Source organism: Ambystoma mexicanum, chromosome 1p, assembly GCF_040938575.1.
Source record: "Ambystoma mexicanum isolate Mex_15411 chromosome 1p, UKY_AmexF1_1, whole genome shotgun sequence".
Classification (NCBI taxonomy): Eukaryota; Metazoa; Chordata; class Amphibia; order Caudata; family Ambystomatidae; genus Ambystoma; species Ambystoma mexicanum.
The window spans coordinates 1,332,808,505-1,332,828,921 of record NC_090921.1 but is presented as its reverse complement, the minus strand read 5'-3'; the positions used below and the strand labels follow the sequence as shown (position 1 = coordinate 1,332,828,921).

Here is a 20,417-nt window from a genome sequence, read left to right as displayed (position 1 = left end):
ATTGCTGCTGTGGTTTGTGGATGTATGTATGTTCCAGATTCTCCTGGTATTTATCTTGGCTTGGAGTCCATAGTTATGTGGTCATTCAGTATTCAAACCCTGTTACTTTGCTCTCTGATCATTTTCTATGCTATTTGTAGTTTTCCATTTTTTTTTGTATAATTATTTTTTTTTTATAGAGCTGCATGCCACTTCTTCTATTTCTGCAGAGTGCTATGAAAGAATGGGAATGGGAGAAAAAGCAAACATAGAATCCAGATACATGTATGTTGGTTTCTCCGTGTTCTTGGGCCATTTCCAATCTGGGAGACTGTGTAGCTGTCTGTGTGGCTTGTGTCTGCCATTGCATGATTCAGCGTTTCTCCGGTTTGGTTGTATTTATTACCATTGGGTGGAGGAGTCTCCATTTGGTCGCTAATAAGGTTTCAGAAGTCTTCTTTACTCAACACTTTGTGTTCCATCATTGATTTCTGTCACTCTTGCTCATGTCTCCTATTGACAAAACCATTCCAATTGGATGCCACTGATGTGGTTCTGCTATATCTGATTTCCCCATCAGTTCCTGTGTGACTGTTAATTTTTCAATTGCTTGGTTAGGCCTGGTTTGTATTGGAACAGGTGTTTCCTAATGGGTCCTGGTGGTTATCTGACTCATGGGTAAGGATTTGTATGTTGGTGGTGCAGTATGTTGTGCTGTAACATTACCGACGACAGTGCTCTGACAATTTTTTCGTCAAGAGAGGTGTCTGTGTTTCTGGTGTTTATTTATATGTGTTGGTTGATTTGATAAGTAGTCAGTGTGAATGTTGGTATTGTCCGAGTAACTGGCATAACACAGAGTAATTCTGTGAGGATTCGTGTCAGTAAAATGTCCGTGTTGACTGTGGTTTTGATCAGTCAGTATTAGCACCTTTGCGCGTATGTTCTTTCCCTTCGAGGAAACAAGAGAGCAAGTGTTTGTATCAGGCACCGGACATTCTACTGGGCAAAATGGTTCCTCATCACAACATCCTATTTGGTGCAAAGTCACAACATGCTGCCTTAAGCATCTAGAAGTCAATTTGGGATAACATTGTGAAGCAAATAAATAGCATCTAAAATACAAGTAGCACCTTGACTGATGTTTAAAAGAGGTGGTGCTACTTGCGAAACAAAGTGTATGAAAGGTAGCTTTTGACGAATGAGAATTCAAGAGAAACAGGGCAATTGTCTTCCATAGAGCTTGACCTGACACCATCTGATATTCAAGTGTTTCAAATAATGGATCCTGGAAGCCAAGAAGGGCTGCAAGGTGGGGGTGCTGAAGAAAGAGACAAATCAATTGCAAAGTCCAAATCAGGTAAACCTGTGTTTCGTGATTATTTTATGGTTTTTTTTTAAATATTCGCGGCTCTTAACCTAAGTCGATATGAGGTTCTTCTGGCATGAAATTGGTTGTCAGATTTGGACTCCCCATTGGAAGGCATTGGCCTGGAGCATTGACTGAAAGGATTACGGTTTACAATAAGACAGATATTGCACATTGAAAAAGCTGATTGGTTCCCTAAATGAGGACTTTCCAGTGGTACCGTTCATTATTGTTTGTGATTCATAGGGGCAAATCAGAACTAGCAATCATCAGAGCAGCTGACCACTGAAAATTTGATGAAATCACAGAGGGTAATCACAGCAACATTCCTGGTGCAGTCCAAGATGAGAATAACTAGTCAGAGGTATAAAGTGCCAGCCTTCAGGTGTCACAAGAGCCAGCAACACCATCGGATATGTAGATGTAGAACACTTGATGATCTTGGAACATCAAAGTTGCGGTAATATTCCAGGAGGTTCTTGTTTGTTTGTTTATTTATTTATTTGTATTGCACATCAGACCCAAGGGTAACCGGGCGCAGTGAACAGAATATACGAGGCTTACAATGTTGCATAGAAATTACAGTGTTACAGCAATTTACAATGTTGCATAATTAAAATGTACAATCGTGATAAATCTTTGATGGTACATATATACATTCAGATAAGTAACATAACACAGATTAAGGTCTTTCAAACCGTACATGTTGTTGTCAGTGAGGTGTTTGATGAGGTTCGTTCTAAAGTGGGGGAAAGGTTGGTCTGATCTAAGGTTGTGTGGCAGGGCATTCCACCATTTAGCAGCTAGCACAGGGAAGCTTGTGCCGCCAATTTTGGCAAGTTTAAATCTTGGAGTTTCCAGACAGTTGGATTTGGGAGTTCTTGTAGGTCTGCTAGAGATTTTCTTTTTATCTTGTCCATCAGGTAAATGGGGGCAGCGTTATTGAGGGCTTTGTGCGTCAAGGAGAGCATTTTTAGGTGAATTTTATTGTCGATGGAGAGCCATTTATATTGTTGTCTAGTGGAAGAGATATGTTCCCTTTTGTTTATGCCTAAGGTGGCTCTAAGGGTGTTATTTTGTAGGATTTGTAGCCTTTTGGTGATAGTTTTGTTAGCGCCACTGTAAAGGGCATTGCAATAATCGAGTCGTCATAGTATTAAGGCTCTCGCTAGGATCATGCAACTGTTATTAGATAAGAAAGGTTTACCTGCTCTTATTAATTTGCATGAGTTGACTTGTTTGGCAAAAGACATGGTGGAGTCGACATAGAAGCCTAGTGTTTTTACTTCACTCGAAACCTTGATGCTATTGCCATCTATGTTAAACGTGGAATAGTCCTTGCCTAGTTTGTTGATATTGGCCTGCGTGCCCAGAATGATCATCATTCAGGCAGAGGCCATGTGATGCCATCCATGCCTGAATAATGAGGTACACCCTATTCACCAACTCCCTGTCCTTGCTGTGATCCCCGGAAAGCGGGAGGAAAATCTGTGTATCATCTGCATAGTTAGTGTAGGTAATACCTAGAAGGTCCAGATCATCGAAGAGGGGTTTAGTGAATATGTTGTACAGGGTTGGTGAGACACAGGAGCCTTGAGGGACGCCGCACGTGATTGGAAGAGGGTCGGCTGCTGCCGAAAGGGAGAAGACTCTCATTGTTCTCTCACTCAGAAAGGATTCAATCCATTTGGTGGCATGCGTGGAGAAGTGTGCAGCAGTGTCCAAGTGTTTGCAGAGGACCTTGTGATCCACCAAATCGAAAGCAGCTGAGAGATCAAGTAAGAGGAGGAGTGCCGTCTTAACTTGATCTCTCAGTTCGTCTATTTGGGTCTTTAGATCAATGAGTGCAGTTTCAGTACTGTGGAGTGGACGGAAACCAGATTGTCTGGCTCCCAGTAGATTGTTTAATTCAAGGTGTCTTTGAATTTGTGTATAGGCAACCTTGTCTAGTATCTTCAGTAGGAAGGGTACGGTAGTGATGGGCCGATAAATAGTGTGGATGAGGGGGTCAAGAGTCTGCTTCTTGAGAAGTGTGAGCACCCATGATTGTTTTAGGTTCACCGGGATATTACCTGTGGCGAAGGAGGTGTTGATCAGTTTTGAGATGAACGGTGAAAGGTCTCTGGCAGCGTCCTTTATTAGTTGTGCTGGGCAGATGTCACCTTTACAGTTCGACGGTTTGAGGGAGAGGATGATTTTCTCTACCTCTAAGATGGTAGTTTTAGTGAAGAAGAATTTGTTGGTTGGGTCGTTGATAGTGTTGTTAAGTGGCGGCTTGTTTGTGAGGTTTAGGGAATCTTTTTTTAGTTGGATTTTGTTTTGCAGTGTGGTGATTTTATTTGCTAGGGCTGTTTGGATATCTGTGCACCAGGTCTGGTCTTTAATGCACGTATCAGGTGTGGCAATGGGGGACTCAAGTTCTTTCAAGATGGAAAAGAGCTCCTTCATACTTGAGTTGGCATTGGCAATGCGAACATTGTAGGAGTTACGTTTCGCTAGACAGATTTCATTTTTATAATGCCGAGAGATATTAGTTAAATTCGCTTTATTCTCTTCGGTTGGACATAGTTTCCAGTCGGATTCGCATTTTCTTTTGTTTAGGTGCAAGGCCTTAAGTTCTGGCGTGAACCACTTGTTTAAATGTGCCTTGGGTTTGCTTGTTCGCATTTTGAGAGGGGCAACTTTGTCCATAGTGGTGCGCATGATGTTGTTGAATTCGTTGACAAAAGCACTAGGGTCGAGGTTGTCTGGCAGTGCATTTAAGGTAGGAAGGATCAGGGGAATAATATTATCCGCTGTAATATTCTTTTTGTTTCTTGTAAGGCATGGTGGAGCTACCTGTGGGTCAGGGCTGGGTGGTTTGGTAGTTAGTAAATTAAAGGACACCGAGGAGTGGTCTGTCCAAGAGAGCGGCGTAATAGAAGATACTGTGGCTGAACAGTTGGAATCGGCGATCCAGTCAAGTATTCTACCCTTTGCATGTGTTGGGGTGCTAACTCCCCTGATGGGGAGGATTGAGGGGGTACAGTGCATATTCTAATGTGTTGGTCTTTCGTTGTGCGTTTTATAGTGGGGAGGGATCTTCTAAGAGGTTCATAGAGTTTATTAAGTCTGGTGCGTAATGTAAGGTTTCTCTCGTGAGTTGGGGTAGGCTGAGAGGTGTAGACTAGTTGGCCTGGCATAGCCTGGTGCACGGGGCTGATGTGGCCAAGGTAGTTAGGTATCTTCGGTGTAGTAAGTAGGAGAGGAGGCGCGAAAGCTGGCTTGCAAGGGGGAACTTCAGTGTGGCTGTTCTTAGGGGAGGTGTGCAGTGTGGCCATGCTCATTAGAAAGTAAATGTTGAGTGAGCTAGACATAGTACGAGGCTATTCCTGTAAGCTAGCAATGCCACTTGGTGTGTGTGGACTAGGATAACTGGCCGTCAAGGTACTAATGTCGGTAACTGTGAGGCTAGATCTGTAAGGTCTAGGCACCATTCACTAGTAGGGGCACAAGTATATGAGGCACGAATGGGCAGTGTCTAGAGTACATAGCATGGGAGACACCTAAATACGCCTGTTCCAACAGGGCTAAGATATGGAGACTGAGGAGACCTAGATGTGGCAATCAAACAGTGACTATAATACATAACATGGTAGGCTAAAATACAGAGACTGAGGGCACCTAGATATGGCAATCAAACAGTGACTACAATACCTAGCAAGGGAGGCGCAAATGCCGAGACTGAGGGCACCTAGATAAGGCAATCAGACAGTGACTATAGTACATAGCGTGTGAGGCTAGGACATAACACAAATCAAATGTGGTCTATTAGCGACTATAAGGTACAACACAAATCAAATGTGGTCTATTAGCGACCATGAGGCACAACACACATCAAGTGTGGTCTATTGGCGACCATCAGGTGCAACACTAATTAAATGTGGTCTGTTAGCGACCGTGAGGCAAACCACAAGTCAGATGTAGTCTGTTAGTGAACCTAGGGTGCAGGACAGAGTGCAGTGTGGCAGCATCTATAGTACATGGACAGGGTTAGGCAACGCCTAGGTTCAGGGAGGACACTTGAGGCCAATAATCCAAGGGGCGGCCACTGAATGTAGGATTGAGCCTAACGCTGCAAAGCTAGAGTGTCATGTATGAGGCAAATCTGAAGGCACAAGCAAGTAGGTGCAAAATTAGGCAATACATATGTGCTAAGGCTGGTAGCAATTATGGACGAACAGGCTCAAGTTCAAATTTTGAGGCACAATAGAGTTCGGCTATGCAGATATCCTGAGGTTAGCGTCAGATGTAGGCCTAACAGATAAAGGACAGTGCAACGTATGCAGGCATAGTTCAAGGAGAGTGTCGCATCAGACTGTGCATTGCACAGTGATCATTAGTGGGCAGAACAGTGGTTAGTTAGCGGGGCTGGAATGCAGCGTTCAGTAGGACAAGCATTGGAAGTTATCAATGAATGCAGGTTTTTGGCATAACGTCAACAACAACTGACTTTGAATGGCAGAGGCAATATTTCAAAGCCGCGGTTCGGGTACAATACAATATATGAGTATACAATACAATATCTTGACCATGATGTCACAAATGACAGCGATGCTGCTACTGGTGACACAAAAATGCAGGTCAGTGACTCAACTCAGGTCGATTCTCAGTACATACTGTTCAAACCACTTTCCAATTTCATGATGAATTACTTGTAACTACCATCTTGCATTATTAGCTTATGAAAGAGTTGAAATATTTAGTGCATTGTAACACAGTGGTGGTTAAAGATGGTTACATCTCTATGCATGTGGATAGGCTATCCAGTTTACATGAACTAATGCAGATGATGAGTACAAGCATTGATGGACAATACCAGGGCATTTGGATGCATACATTTGTCGAACTGCACATGGAAATGTAGACCTGGCTGTTTGGAAGTTGGTCCTCATACATTTCAGATATGTTCACAGTAAAGCAATGTGGGTGACACTTTTTGGAAGATTCTGTCAACAAGGTCCTTTCAAACACTCATCCGTACAACCCTACACTGGATACCAGCAAGGGACCTTACAGTTATGCAGTAACATGCATGCAATAACCCTTCATAGGTAATTCTCATTTCACAAGTCTCTCTTTACTTTTTACAATTGCCAAGAAGTCAATGCATGTCAGGTTGTATTGTTGACATGACAATGAGAATAGTACTACTTCTCAGGAGTCATGGGCAGAACCTGGAAAATTGGGGCTGCAATGAGTTATCAGAAGTTCAGAGGAGCATGCCATCTGGAAGTAAATTGAGTAACAGTTTACTGCTGTGGAACATCAGTTCCAACCCCCGCTCCGCGCCGCTACACGGCTGGAGGCTTCCGTCGTCCTCTGCCGGGGACGCAGGTACTTTTTTTTTCCCCCTCCCTCCCTTCTGCCCTCCCAACCCCACTTACCTTCTTCTCCTTTTTTTTCAGAAGCAGACGCGCTAGAAACACTTCTGTTCCCAGCACGTCCGCTCCCAATGGCCGCCATGGAAAGGGAAAACGAACTCCGATTTCCCTTTTCCGGTGGCCATTTTCTTGGTCTTGTTCTTTTTTTCGAAACTTTTCAGGACAGAAAAAAATGCTAGTGCACCAGTCACGCAAATCAGGTAATGCCCTGGGGTCTTCGTTAAGGCCCTTGCTTCGCTCGGGCCTATAACTATGGGCCCACGGGGCATTCCCAGAGTCGGTAATGCCCCCGCCACTCGGGTCATATTGCTTAATTAATTTGCTCATTTTGACTCATGGAAGGCACTTTAGCAGCACTGAGGGAGGCAATAATAGCCATTGTTCAGGCAGAGGAAGTCTTTGTTTCAAATATGGTGCTTTAGTACCACCCAGTCAATCCATAAAGGTGGTGTTTTAGTTCCACCATTCCAAGAGGTTTCTCATATAGGTCACCTCCATTATTTTTGATTCATTGAAGCACTATTGCGGTACTTACTGAGCCTACATACATGTGGCTCCTCAGAGGGGCATTCAAGCTACCATTATCTTGCCATATTTATTGATTTAATTAGCACTGTAAGTGCTTTCCTGCTGCCCCCGCACCCGTCTTTGTTCCCTTCCCCCCCCCTCACCTCACCCACCTCCCACCTTCCCTGATTGGCCGCTAGATACTCAGGGAACCCGACAGATTTAAAGAGCTTGCAGTGGCAGCCCATTGTTCCTTCCTGCTCTGCTGCGCCACAGACACACCAGCACTTTCCATCCTGCAGGTGAGACTGCCCCTGAGAAGCTGCCTTTGTGCCATATTTAATTATTTAATTCACACTAAGGGACGGAAAACAGGTGTGGCCTGATAAGTACCCCCTCCCTGACAAGTACACCTAAGCTTGGATGAGAATGCGGGTGACTTTATCAACCTGGAGGGTTGGACTGAATGGGGGCATTTGGGGCATTTGGGGGGCCTTGTCCAGGTCTAGATGGAGGCATTTAGAAGCTGCCGCGTCTCGTCGTTTGAGTGCTGACATGTAGGGATATTGTGAAATTTAATGACATACTAGTGCCTCTCTAAGGCTGGCAGGATTGGAGAGTGTCGGTGGGTATGACTGACCCTACCCAAATCTCCTGTCCTCTAGTTTGCCTCTATGCCTGTAGCCGCTTCTCTATGTTGGGCATTTAGATTTCAGAAAGGCGAGATTCGAGGCCTTCGGATTTCGGGTTAACATAACTTAAATATAAATGCACACTGAGACAGATGGCTTCAGTTTACACCTGCACAATAGGTTTCTTCTATAGTGGTGGTAGCTGACGCATAGATCCATTTATAACCAGGGAATTTCGTTGATATTAAATTCTGGTCAATATTTAATTTACAGACTCCTGGGTAAACAGACAGTGCACACCCCTCTGGGTGCGTGCTTTTTTGGTTTGTTTAACACATCAATGGCACAGATAACAAGTATTTATGTGTCTATTGATCTATATGTGTTTCATACACTAGCTGTAGCCTGCGTTAGAGATTTTGATCACCCTGTTACAAGTACTGCATTGTGTATGTTTTACATATAGGCCCCACGTCGAATCCGGAGAATTACACTCCCCAAATGTGTGATCGTGGACAAATCACCCCTCCCTCTGTGCCTCAGTTCTTATAGCTGGCTGGAATGAGAGCGCCTGGAAACACAGGTGATATACACATCTGAAGGTCATGTGCCATCACTTCCCGTGATGTCACTTGGGGGTGGGGTTAATGACATCACTTCCTGATGTTATCAGAGGTCAAGGGTTGTGTGATGTCACTTCCGCTACCTCTGTCATTTTGGTGAAATGACGTTCCTGAGTGCTGTATAGCAACAATTGGATTGTTAGATGCCCTAAAGAAGCCTGCAGAGAGTGTGTGTCTATATTGACCTGTTTACAAATCAAAAATACCCATAATCATCAGGGATAGAAGCTACCTCAAGCAATTCCAGTGGTTAAACATTATTCAGAGCTTTCCATCTATCACATTTTTATGCTTACATTGTGATGATACTTAGATTCCCTAATTCTGGGGATATATATCCAGACGGGGACCTTGCTCGCTGTGTCTAGGCACTCAAGCTACATGTTCCTGATGAGGTGAAAACAGATGTGTGTTCTTGTATTCCTGTGACCTGTATGCATTTGTGTATGTATGGAGGTGTTTATGGCTCGAAAATAACTGCAGAGCAATGGAGCATTGTACATTAAGGGAGAGGGATAACACGTGATGCAGGGGGAGGGATGGAAGAATATGCTGGGGTCCCAAATTAGCAGCTGCATTCTCCCTTCAAATGTATTGCTTCAGTGTATGTTTTTAAGCTCTTGAGATAAATGCCTTTTCACATTGTGCAGGCTGTATTTTATCTTTATATCCTTGGCAAAAGTTGCAATCACCAGACATTTGCCCTATCCCACTCATGTTCAGCGCATTGATAAGTGCAGGCCCTGATTTTCTGGCCCTGACCCAGGTGCGGACACTTTAAACTTACACCCAGAGCTCAAGTCGAGGGTACACACGGGGGGACAGAGTCCACCCACTTTATTCAGAGGTCTTCCCAGCTAAAATAAGCAACATGAAATGTCCTCTTTGAATTTATGAATTAAAGCCGACCGCAGTCAGCTGGAGACTTCACCATTGCACTGTATGACATGATGAAAAATAACAAATGAAAGTTGTAATGTCCCATTTTGGTACTGCAAGTTCAGTTCCCGGGGGGGGGGGGGGAGCATGGGGGTGGGGTTGAGGGGGTGTGTGTGTGTGTGTTTGTGTGTGTGTGTGTGTGTTTTTTTTTTATTTTATGAAAGGCAAATGCCATTCGTTCTGTTCAATTTGGGTAGTTATGTAAACACTGCAGTTTTTCTTTCTCAGGCTCCTCCGAGCCGGAGGAGCCTGAGAAACTTGGAAAGAAAAACCGCAGTGTTTTCCAACGCAATAACGTTGTATTTATGTTTGCGGTCGCTTCAAAAGCGGCCGCAAACATAAATACAACGTTTTCAAAACTGCGGTTTTATTTCTAAGTTTTCCGGGCTCCTCCATTTAAAAAAAAAATAAATAGCACTTACCGAGATTCAGCTGCAGCTTTCCTGCTCTGGTCTCCGGTCCCCGTCCTCCGCCTGCAGCACTAATGAAGGGAAAGCCACCCAGCGGTAGCCTTTGTTTACTACAGCTGGCTGGCTTTTCCTTCATTAGTGCCGCAAAAGCAAAAGCCAGCACAGGAGGGCCTCCATTTCACAAAATGGATGCGCCCATGTGCATGCTTTTGCGAATTTTGAGCTTGAATAGCTCAAAAATTTGCATAGGAAGTTTAAAAACGGAGAATGCTAGTATTTTTATTTATGTCGCCTATCTGTTTTTTAAATAAACATTTTTACTAGACCATCCCTTTAAGAGTTTAGAGACTATAAATGCTGTAGTCCTCATGAAGTACCAACTGATTTTTATACAGCCTGTGCTGCGCTGGTCTTACAAAACGGCTTTTTCATGTATAAGGATGAACACTTCATCCAATGCAAAGGCACAGCAATGGGCTCTACATTCAGACTCAATATGGCCATCATTTATATGGTGTTAACTGAAGAACAGCTTATCTTAAACAATGGCAATCCATATTTTTCAGTCCACTCATTTTTATCGTTGGTACATTGATGATATTTTGATCATCTGGAACGGTTACGCTGAGACACTCGGGCAGTTTGTCGAATGGATCAATGAATTGGATGATGATTTACGGTTTACATGCAAATCATCACCTGATAACATATCCTTTCTTGATCTTTCAATTGTACATGATGAAGGTCATTTTGAGACTGAACTGTTTAGAAAAACAGCTGAACTTAACACAACATTACATTTTACTAGCCATCATCCGAAAAATTTGGTACAAAATCTTCCATATGGTATCTTCCTACGATCACGTCGTAATTCTATGGCTATTTCCAGCTTTAATACGCTACCCACTCAATTTACCGAAAACATTTCAGAGTGATACATTTCACCAAAGACCATAATCCCAAAAAATACCAAAAATATTAAATACATATATATAGAATAGTGGGGTAAGGGGTTAAAGTGGGTCAGGATGGGGTTGGGGTGGCATTATACCGATAAAAAAAGGGGTCTTGGGGGGACTGGCCCGTACAAATTTTAAAAACTAAATCAGTTTTTCTGTATTTTGGTCACAATGAAATGTACCACTCTGAATTTGTCATCGGTAAAATGGTATATAACCCTTTAATACACATGCTGATATCCTGCAGAATAGACTTACTTAATGAACAAGACTATCCGAAAAAACTGCAGACAAAGAGCAAGATTTGCTGATCAGGACAACTTACTTGTTGCCTGAAATAGTGAAACCAATAGTGACGGCATAGTATGTTCTGCACCTTCTGCCAATACCATATGGCTATTCCAGGAGCTGTGTTTAAAAACTGGAGAGCACTAAATACCACAGAAGTGAAACTTGAGAAGCTTTTATTTGCTTTCAAAAGGGTAAGAATCTAAAGCAAAAATTGGCACTGGCCAGTAGAGGTTTGACGGGTGGTCCAGGGATTTTGGGTGTACATAACCAACCAGTGGTGGGCCATTACCCAAGCACTTCGTGTGTGGCATGTACATGTTCGAAAAGAGGCAAAACATGGTATTTAAGATCTTTCATTACATGTAAAAGCAAAAATGCCATTATACGCCCACGGCGAACAGTATACATTGGTAAGACCTCAAGAACAGTTAATTTAAGAGTTAATAAGCATCGCTCTAAAATATGTACTAGGACGCTTAGCACACCTTTGGTCACACACTGTGGGGCACAAAGGAGAAGAACTTAACTGGTTTTGTGTGAACAAGATTCAGGAAAACAATGCTGAGAGCCAATGAATTGTCAGACAAAGAGCAACTATGGATTTTCAATTCGAAAACATTACATCATGTTGAGCAGCTTAAGTGGTGAAAAATTGTAAGATGTATTAATTGCATCAAAACCATTAGCTCATTCAAGGCTCTTTATTATACCCTGTTTTTATTGCTGTGAATAGTAGATTGACTAGCTAATAACTGGTAGGATAGCGCACCATTTAGCTGTTACCTCCAATATATTCTTGGCCACCCACCCATGGCGGCCTCATTAGAAAGATGCAGTTTGTGGAGGTTGGATGAGGGATCACGTGATTTCTGAAGTCGTGGTTCAGATCTGAACGGTTTTGTCACGTGGGCTTATTTGCATATTGGTTTATGATCAGCTGAGCCATGTGGACCGTTTGGCTGTGCTTGCTTTTCCATCGATTTTTGGGCGTGGGATCAGTTGCAGTACAAGACCACCACGCGGTTACTCCGTCGCAGCCCTAGCATCACGCAGTGCCTTCATTATATTACAGACCTTGTGAGAGCAATTTTTTGGTAATGATCCGGTAAGCATAATTATTATTTTGTGTATGCAATCAAGTCCTCGCTCGGCTGGCTCCACTAACTGGTTGCAGTCACCAGATAGGTAATGAGAGCTTTCTATTTATTTTAGTCATCACACACAATTTATATTTCCAGGAATCAATTGGTTCCATTGCCTACGGCTGTGTGCACCGATCCCTTTTGATGTGGTGAAACATTATTCACACAATGGGTGATGGCTGTCATTCATCCCTGCCAGTTTTTCCTTTTTAATGTGGTGCTCTCCTTCCTTGTACCAGGATTGTCATCACCCTGAGATTATCCAGTCCATCCTTTGCCTATAAAGGCATTTGCCTATTGTGAATCTGCAGTGCATTATCTTAACATTGCCATCACATGACTATTCAGTGAGCTTGTACTAGCAGTTCGGGTTCGACTGCTCCCATGAACCCCTCAGCCCAAAACTGGTTTGCATATGGTGTGTTTCCTTATGTAATGTGACAGACATGGACAGAGAGGCTAAGCATGATGGAATGACAGGGTGGCCAGAGGAATGATTCAATGCATTCCACCATTACATGTGATGGTCAGTTGGACCACTTGGCAGCAGTGAATTTTATTATATGTATTTATAGTATGACAGATCTTCTGGTTCACATATTTTCTTCACTCCTAGCTGTCCTTGTCCAGTAGCAGGTGCCACTTTGACTTTGTCTGTCCTTTTCCCACAGCACTGAGTCCATCGCCCGGACAGCTTTCCAAAGGCACGAGTATTCTTCTTGTGAATGTGGAGATGAGTACCCGCCTCCCATTAGAGGATGCAAGCAATTCCACTGCAGTGCTGGAAGAGGCTGTAAGTACCACAGAGAGAACAACTGTGCAGCGTTCAAGTCTGCATCACAGTTTTTGTAATTAAATTGAATGTCTATGTTCCATACAGGGAGGTTTCCCTCCTATTTAGGAGAGAGGCTTCTGGGCACTTACTTGTCTGGTGTCCAGGAAAGGGGCACACAAATAATACCTGAGCATCCAAACATGGTGTCTTTGAAAGTAAGGGTGGAGTGTTGTTGTGAATGGGACAGTGGCATTGCATAAAAGATGACATTATTCAAAAGTGTTTCCACCTGCCATTACTATGTATGACTCTAGGGGCTGGTGGGTACCCTATATAGATTTCCCACAAAGTGCATACAAGAAGATGTCTCTCTATGAAGGCAAAAACCTCCAACCACTTCCCTAAATAGGTGTGTGGTACCAATTCTAGACTTAATTGCTAGAACATCAACCCTTGTCGGTCACATATACTGACAAGACAAAATACTGTATAAAGAAACATGTAAAGAAACACATACAACTGAATGTTATAGTCTAAATCTATATCACAATTTATTATAAACAGCTCAAGTTAATTTAAATGAAAAAATTGTATTCCCAAGCTAGTAATTCAACCTGGACTCAACATGTTGAAAATGTAAAAAACAACACGGAGAAAGAACATTTAAGGGTATTTCGAAGTATACACATTAAATAGTTTGACATGCATCGATTCTCTTAATTCAGTTGCACTGCTATTAACTTCTTCATAACATCTGCATGTACAAACAATCTAACCCAATGGTTACATATATTAGAGAATAATTCAAGGTGCAGGTGTTGAAAATAATTCAAATACAAAGAGAAAAAAGAAAAACTTTCAAAATTATGCTTGGTATACAATGAATCTACTCGGGGTCATAAAGGGACTCTAACTCAAGTTTTTTCACAGAATATTTGTGAAAAAACGTAGGTTAATTATTTAAAGTGGCTTTAATTAAAGACATTCGGCAGTTAACGTAAACTAAGCAACCTTAACACTGAGTCCCCTGTTCCGCAACCCAGGTGTGCATGAATGACATCATTGATGTAATCATCAATGATATCACTGGTAGTTCAAATCACATGGAGTAGTGAGAGAGATTTAAGTTTACTAACATCTACGACAAAATTAAGTGCATGGGGGTCAAGTGAATTGTTTATCCTGTCTTCACACCTATCAGTGGACACTTTCAAAGAAAAGATATTCAAGCCAATGCATATTATTGATACATCTTTGTCCTTCAATTAGTACCATAGACATAGAAGGCATGTTTATTCATTTCCTGTGCTTGGAAGTGAAAATGTTTGTTAAGTAGTAACTTCAGCCTGAAGCATATATCCACACCCAGTGTATATGGACCCAGCCATGTGTTGAAAAGTCCATACTATAACTTTTTTAAAGCATGACAATCAAGTAATCAGTGGTTGTGCACAGTTTTAGTATGACTTTGTTGCAACAAAGGGGTTGAATTGTAGATGGGAGGGGATATGATTGCTATTGTATTTTTTGGCTGATCAAGATAACTGCCAATTTAGTGCAGGAGGAGGTAGACCACAATGATGTCAGAAGATAATGCTTACCTAGGAAGACTTGCAAAGGTCAATAAGCTGGGGACACATAGATCATTACCTGGTGGTACTATTGGCTATTGCTATAAAGTTGTGACATTTGGAGGGTATGTCAAGTATCAGTTCATCTAGAAATACCACTCATTTTACAAAGGCATTCTTCAACATTCTTTGACAACAAAATTAACGTTTTGGCATTCATCTTAAAATGCAAGGCACACTGACTGTAAATAATGACTCCTAAAGCATTAACTAAGTGTACAGCTGTAGAGTATGCTTTTCCTATGTATTGAAGTACACCAAAAAATGTTTTTTACTTTTCATTATTTTAAAATGTTATTTTGGATGAGGCCATAAAAATAGCACAATCAAATAAAATACTGTATAATGTATCCAAAAATCATAGTATCAAACGGCTTGAATAAATTCTATGAAAGTTAAAAAAAACTGGGACAATCAAATAAACTGCAGTAAAATTCATCAGAAAGTTCAACAAATCAAAACCTCTTAAAATGTTGTCTCATAACGAGTTTGGTTGTAACACAGCTGTAAATCTGCCAAATTACCACCAAACTCAATTACTGTTAATACCACTTTTTCCTGCGAAGTAACCATGTGATTACAAGTGGTGGTAATTACCCATTTTTAGAGTCCATAAGACTCGATTTGGATTTTTGGCAGATTTAACGCTAGAGGAGTTACTATGCTCTAAATTCACTGATTTTTGGAACTACCGTGAATAATTTACATCCAGAGTGTTGGAGGTGAATCTGCCACTTTTCCTCAAAAGGTCGGTGGATTTACTGCACAGTAATTTCATCTGCAGTAAATCCATCAAAAATTATAATTAGGCGGTGTGGGAAAAGTGGCAGTAACGGAATTACTGAAACAATTTCCCTGCACCACCAGAGGCCCTATGAACCTAAAGAAGCTCAGAATACACGGTCCTAAAACTTCAAACAAATGAACTGTGTTGCTGAATTTCATACATAAATCAAAATATACAAAGTTAAGGTGCACCAGCAGTGGGCTACTAAATCATGGTCCCTCTGATTCTCTAAGCTCTGGTCAAATAAATCAGTAGTACCCAAGCCGCTGGCAAGTCCGAAATTAGTTATAGGTGCATAATCACTGACCTACACTGAGCAAAACCCATACATTTCAATATGGGAATAAGTGCATAGCAAAGCAGACACAAGTACCTTAGACGCAAGAGGATAAAGTCCATTGGTGTTACTTCTAGACCAGAGCAAATTGGACATGAGATAGCAAGATCAGAATCGATGGACAAGTGAGCTAAATTGTGCCCAATTGGCAACAGGTTAAACCCGAAGCGCACAAGCAATTCCCTGGCTAAAACGCTAAGATTATGGATCAAATATGTTTCATTATCTCCCTGGATATTTAAAACAAAATGGCCTTATTACTTTTCTTCCACAATTGAAGGTTTTCCATAGCACCTTGAAACCTATCCATCACCTGATTCTTAACCAGTTGTTTATTGGTTCTGACTATAATATAGGAAGAGGTAGACAGGTGGAGACAATTAATCTGTTTCAAGGTTCTTTAAAAAATCTAGCCACAGAATCTTACCATAGAAGAGCCTGGCCTGAATGTCCAAACATGCTTTCCTGGAAAATGATGCCGAAGGATTACATCACACTGAGAACAAGGCCAAAATTGGTTTAATGCCTTTATGTTGTGCCCATCACCACTGCACCTACAGCTTTGAGGCTTGAGGTGTATTATGCCCCCTCCTTGAGAGAATGAGATAGTGATCTGTAGTGGAAAGGTAATGGGTAAAAAAGAGGAGAGGATACGAGAATTGGGTGTAGGATTAAAGCAAGACAGACAAACAAATGCAACCATACAAAGGGGTTGAGCAGGAGGGTCTGTCTATGCTGGTAGTAGGTGTGTGTTTGTAATCATTGATTGAGGATCAAATGAATGAAAAAGGAAATAAAAGGAAACCTGCATGTGACGTCAAGGAACTTTCTGTGAGGGTGGTTTCCACTACAGTGATTTTGCGGTACTCAATCAGTCAGCACATGGTTGTGTGATTAACTTGAGTTGTGCTCATATGTAGCCTTAAGGTATAGAGGCTTTTTCAGAGAAGTGTTTAAGTGTCCCTCCTGGGAAACCAGGAAGACAGTCTGGGAGTGACAGGCTGCCTCGCAGAAGCGCCAGCACCAAGAGCTGGCAGTATAACAGTGAATGTGAGGAACACAAAAAGGGAAGAGACATATATGCTTGGCAACATTGTGAGGGATGAGATTGGCCCATCAATATTAGGTGATGTGAGAAAGTGTGCCTCACATGGGAGTGGGCTATCAAATGATCATAGCATATACTCCCTCATGGTGAGGAAATGGTATCAAGGCAAAAGCATTGTCTATAACTTAGAAAAGAAGCCTACAAGGTTTTTCTTTGGTTTTCTGAAATGCCAAAACATTATTTATAGAGAGAAATTGAAGAGGACGTGAATTCCAAAGACGAGGAGGGGCTGCAATGGAAAATCTCCAGTCACTTCTGCATTTAAAGTGAGATTTAGGAGTGCGTAGCGATCTAGTTGATATGTAACAATGAATTTTCGTTTCAGGCTGGGGTTGGGGCAAGTCTGTGGAGACATTTAAAAGTGAAGCATTAAACTTCAAAAATGATCCGTGCTCTAATTGGAAGCCAACGCAGCCGTTTGCAGAACGGCATGACAGAGTCTATTTGTGAAATCGGTCGACTAGCGGAATTTTGAATTCTTTGAATTCACTTGATTTGGTGATCAGGAATAGCCAGATATAGCAAATCAGAATAGTCGATCTTAGAAATGATTAAAATTCCAACCACAGCAGGTGGGATTTCTCAATCAAAAAAGACAGAGGCTCGTCTGGGGATATGTATTGTATACAAAAAGAGGATTTCATAAGTTGGTTTATTTGGGTATATAGGTTAAGGTCACAATTCCCCAAAAATCCTAGATTCTTGACATTGGTGGCCAGGGTCATTGATAAATCATATTAAATCGCATGAGGGGAGTACATGCATGCTTTGACAGCATCTATGAATTCATGTTTTGGTCACAGGAGATTGAGCTTGGTCTTATTGGGATTTAGTTCACATGCATTCTCCAGCATCCAGGTTTTAACTTCTTTGAGATGGATGGTTAGACCCTACATGTTGAAATTGGTGTCCTCTACTTTAACATAGACTTGAGTGTCGTCAGCGTAGGAATGGTATCATAAATTATGTTTGATAAAAATGTCATATAGGGGTTTAACATATAGGTTAAAAAAACACTGGCATTGTGGCCAACACCAGCACTGTTCTTCTGCACCTGCACTCTTTCTGCAGCTGCCCTGGTCATGCTCAGGTCCGGCCACACCTCCTTGTTGCATCTTTTCTTTTTTTGTGGAGATCTGACCGATCCCAGTGCTCTGCTGCAGAGCAGACAGTCAGATCTCTAAAACACACACACTTTGGAGGAACTCGTTGATTAGCTGCAGGGCCGTTTTCAGGCAGTAAAAAGAATTCCTCCAGAACGGCAGGGCTATCTGTCGTTCCTTCATGGCAGGTGGCGCCGGCAGGACTGAAACAATGTAACAGTTTGCCGGCGTTGCACCTGCCATCATTTTACATGACATCAGGTAACCACGCCGGCGCTATTTCAGAATGTTCCAGGAAGAACTTCTGAAACAGCAGCCAAGCCCGTTACTTCCTCACCTTGCCAGCAGACGCAGTAGCAGCGTGGAGAAGGTGCATTGACTACAGTGCCGGGTGCCTCTGGACTCGCGCACCGTATTTGTGTGCAGGAGTTGTGGCCTGGTCGTTGTACAAGAAACGAGGCAATGGCTCCTGCAGGGGTCTTTTAGGCCTACCATGCAGGGGTGGACTGGGAACTAAAAGAGGCCCTGGAAATAATTACTGGGGACCAAAAGAGGCCCTGGAAATAATGTTCAAAGTGGCCCCAGATGACACATTTTCAGCAAGCCCAATGCTTTTCCTATGAGAACATTTGTAAATGCCACACAAAAGAGGCCCAGGGTGCAGAGGCCCACCGGGAAATCTCCAGAGTTCCCTATGGGCCAGTCCACCCCTGCTACCATGCTGAAGACGTGCAGCAGCACGTAAGGTACCCCTACAAACCACCGAACTGTTGGCATTGCCAATGCTTGTCTGCAACTTTAAACAGCTAGGGGAATCTTACCCCGGGCCTGCAAGCTTATGTTCAAAATCTTGCGTTGGTGACTGGTGTCTGATCCTTGTCACTATGTACGAGTCCCACATTTTCATCTCATATGTATTTTATTTTTGGCAAATACAGTTGTCAATTTATCAGCGGATGTGATACGGTTTCTTAAACATGCGGAAGAGAAAAGCATGTTTTTCTTTTTTTCATGAACTTCGCCTTTCCTTCCTTTGAATGTCTCCCCCACAGAGTTTAATCTTGCTTGCATTAACTGTTGCGCACTCGTTTGTTAGTGAGGCAGACACGTAGGTTTGTGGTGTATATCACTGACTTGCAAGTGTTCTGAGCAATGTGGCTTTGAATCTTTTTTAAAAAAACAACGGTCTGTCCCGTTTTTGTCTCTTATTTTAACACCTTACTGGGTCCGTGCTGCAAAACCAAGATGGGCCCCCAGCCTCATACCAACATTTTTTTTTCCTGAATGTGGCAGTTGGTAGGAGATTGGCACTTTCCACACAAACACCGTTTACAATCCCATTGTGACGCATTTACAATTCTAAAATTGTCCGGGGGAAATTTGTAATCTGAGGCTCGGGTTGATGCCCTCTTTCAGCTGCTCTAATTGTGATTGGCCATTTCCACTCCTTTCACCTGTAGTACCAGACAGACACAACATGCATCAGGTGTGACTTGTACCATGTACTGCATAAGAGATTGTTTTTGAGATGTTATATATTCCAACCCTCCTGCAAATCGTATGGCTTTTTTTCCTATTCCTGCTGCAACATGTGCTGTAAAATGTGCTGTTTTGACTGGGATGAGCATGGCTCTCTCACTTCACTGGGGGAACCTTTGCCCCCATAGCAAATATCAAAAGCTGGCCCCCATGAATGTACGCAGTGTAAGTGAACATATCTTAATGTGAAATATACACATGCAGTTCAATTGACCTTCCCCTTAGAGGAAAGTGCGCAAGACAAGAGCATTGGACTTTAAAAAAAAGTAATGAACAGCAGAAAAATGACCTCAAAGAAGAAATCTTCTAATAAATATGCTGGCACTCTGTAAAAGGCCGAATACTGGACGTAGAATAAGTTCTCACGAGTTACTGTCTCTTATAGATCTACATAAAGACAACCCTACTCCCATAGGTTTGTTAGTGCTGTTGTATGTATTCCAACGTGCAACTGGTGAATCTGAAGAAAAGCCTCTGGGATGGAACTTACATGCCCAAGACTGATTGGTTAGTGGTAGGCTTCCTTGGCCGTGCTCTCAATTTATAGGCAAAACTTATTCTAAATAAGTCTTTTACGTCTGTACATGTTTATTTTAAATTTCTGGAATTTCCCAGTCTGAGGCACTATTGAAATTATGAAGGCTATGTTTGCAGGCAATTAACACTCACTTCCTGTGATGAAACTTCTGGAGATGTCAAGTCCTGTGATGCAACTTCCTGTGATGTAATCCCATGCAAATTAAGGGGCCCCACACTTAACTCGCCGCAGTTGGCTCCGCAAATCCTAGTAACGGCCTTGAGTGGGATGGTCAGACAGATGGCCAGGAGGGCGAAGGGATGTCAAAGAGGTGGTGGGGGCAGAG

The 20,417-nt window shown here is 42.4% G+C and overlaps 1 protein-coding gene across 2 annotated transcripts in view; it reads left to right on the top strand.

Moving 5' to 3' along the window:
• The window catches only part of LOC138453740 (scavenger receptor cysteine-rich domain-containing group B protein-like), a 157,809-nt gene that overhangs the window by 117,712 nt on the left and 19,680 nt on the right, over positions 1-20,417 (top strand). For both annotated transcript variants that reach the window (XR_011260511.1, XM_069606867.1), the window contains one exon: positions 12,946-13,067. Coding sequence is in view for 1 of the 2 variants with exons in the window: in XM_069606867.1 (XP_069462968.1) it covers positions 12,946-13,067 (122 nt within the window). In the remaining variant the exon portion in view is untranslated. The remainder of the gene's footprint in view (positions 1-12,945; positions 13,068-20,417) is intronic.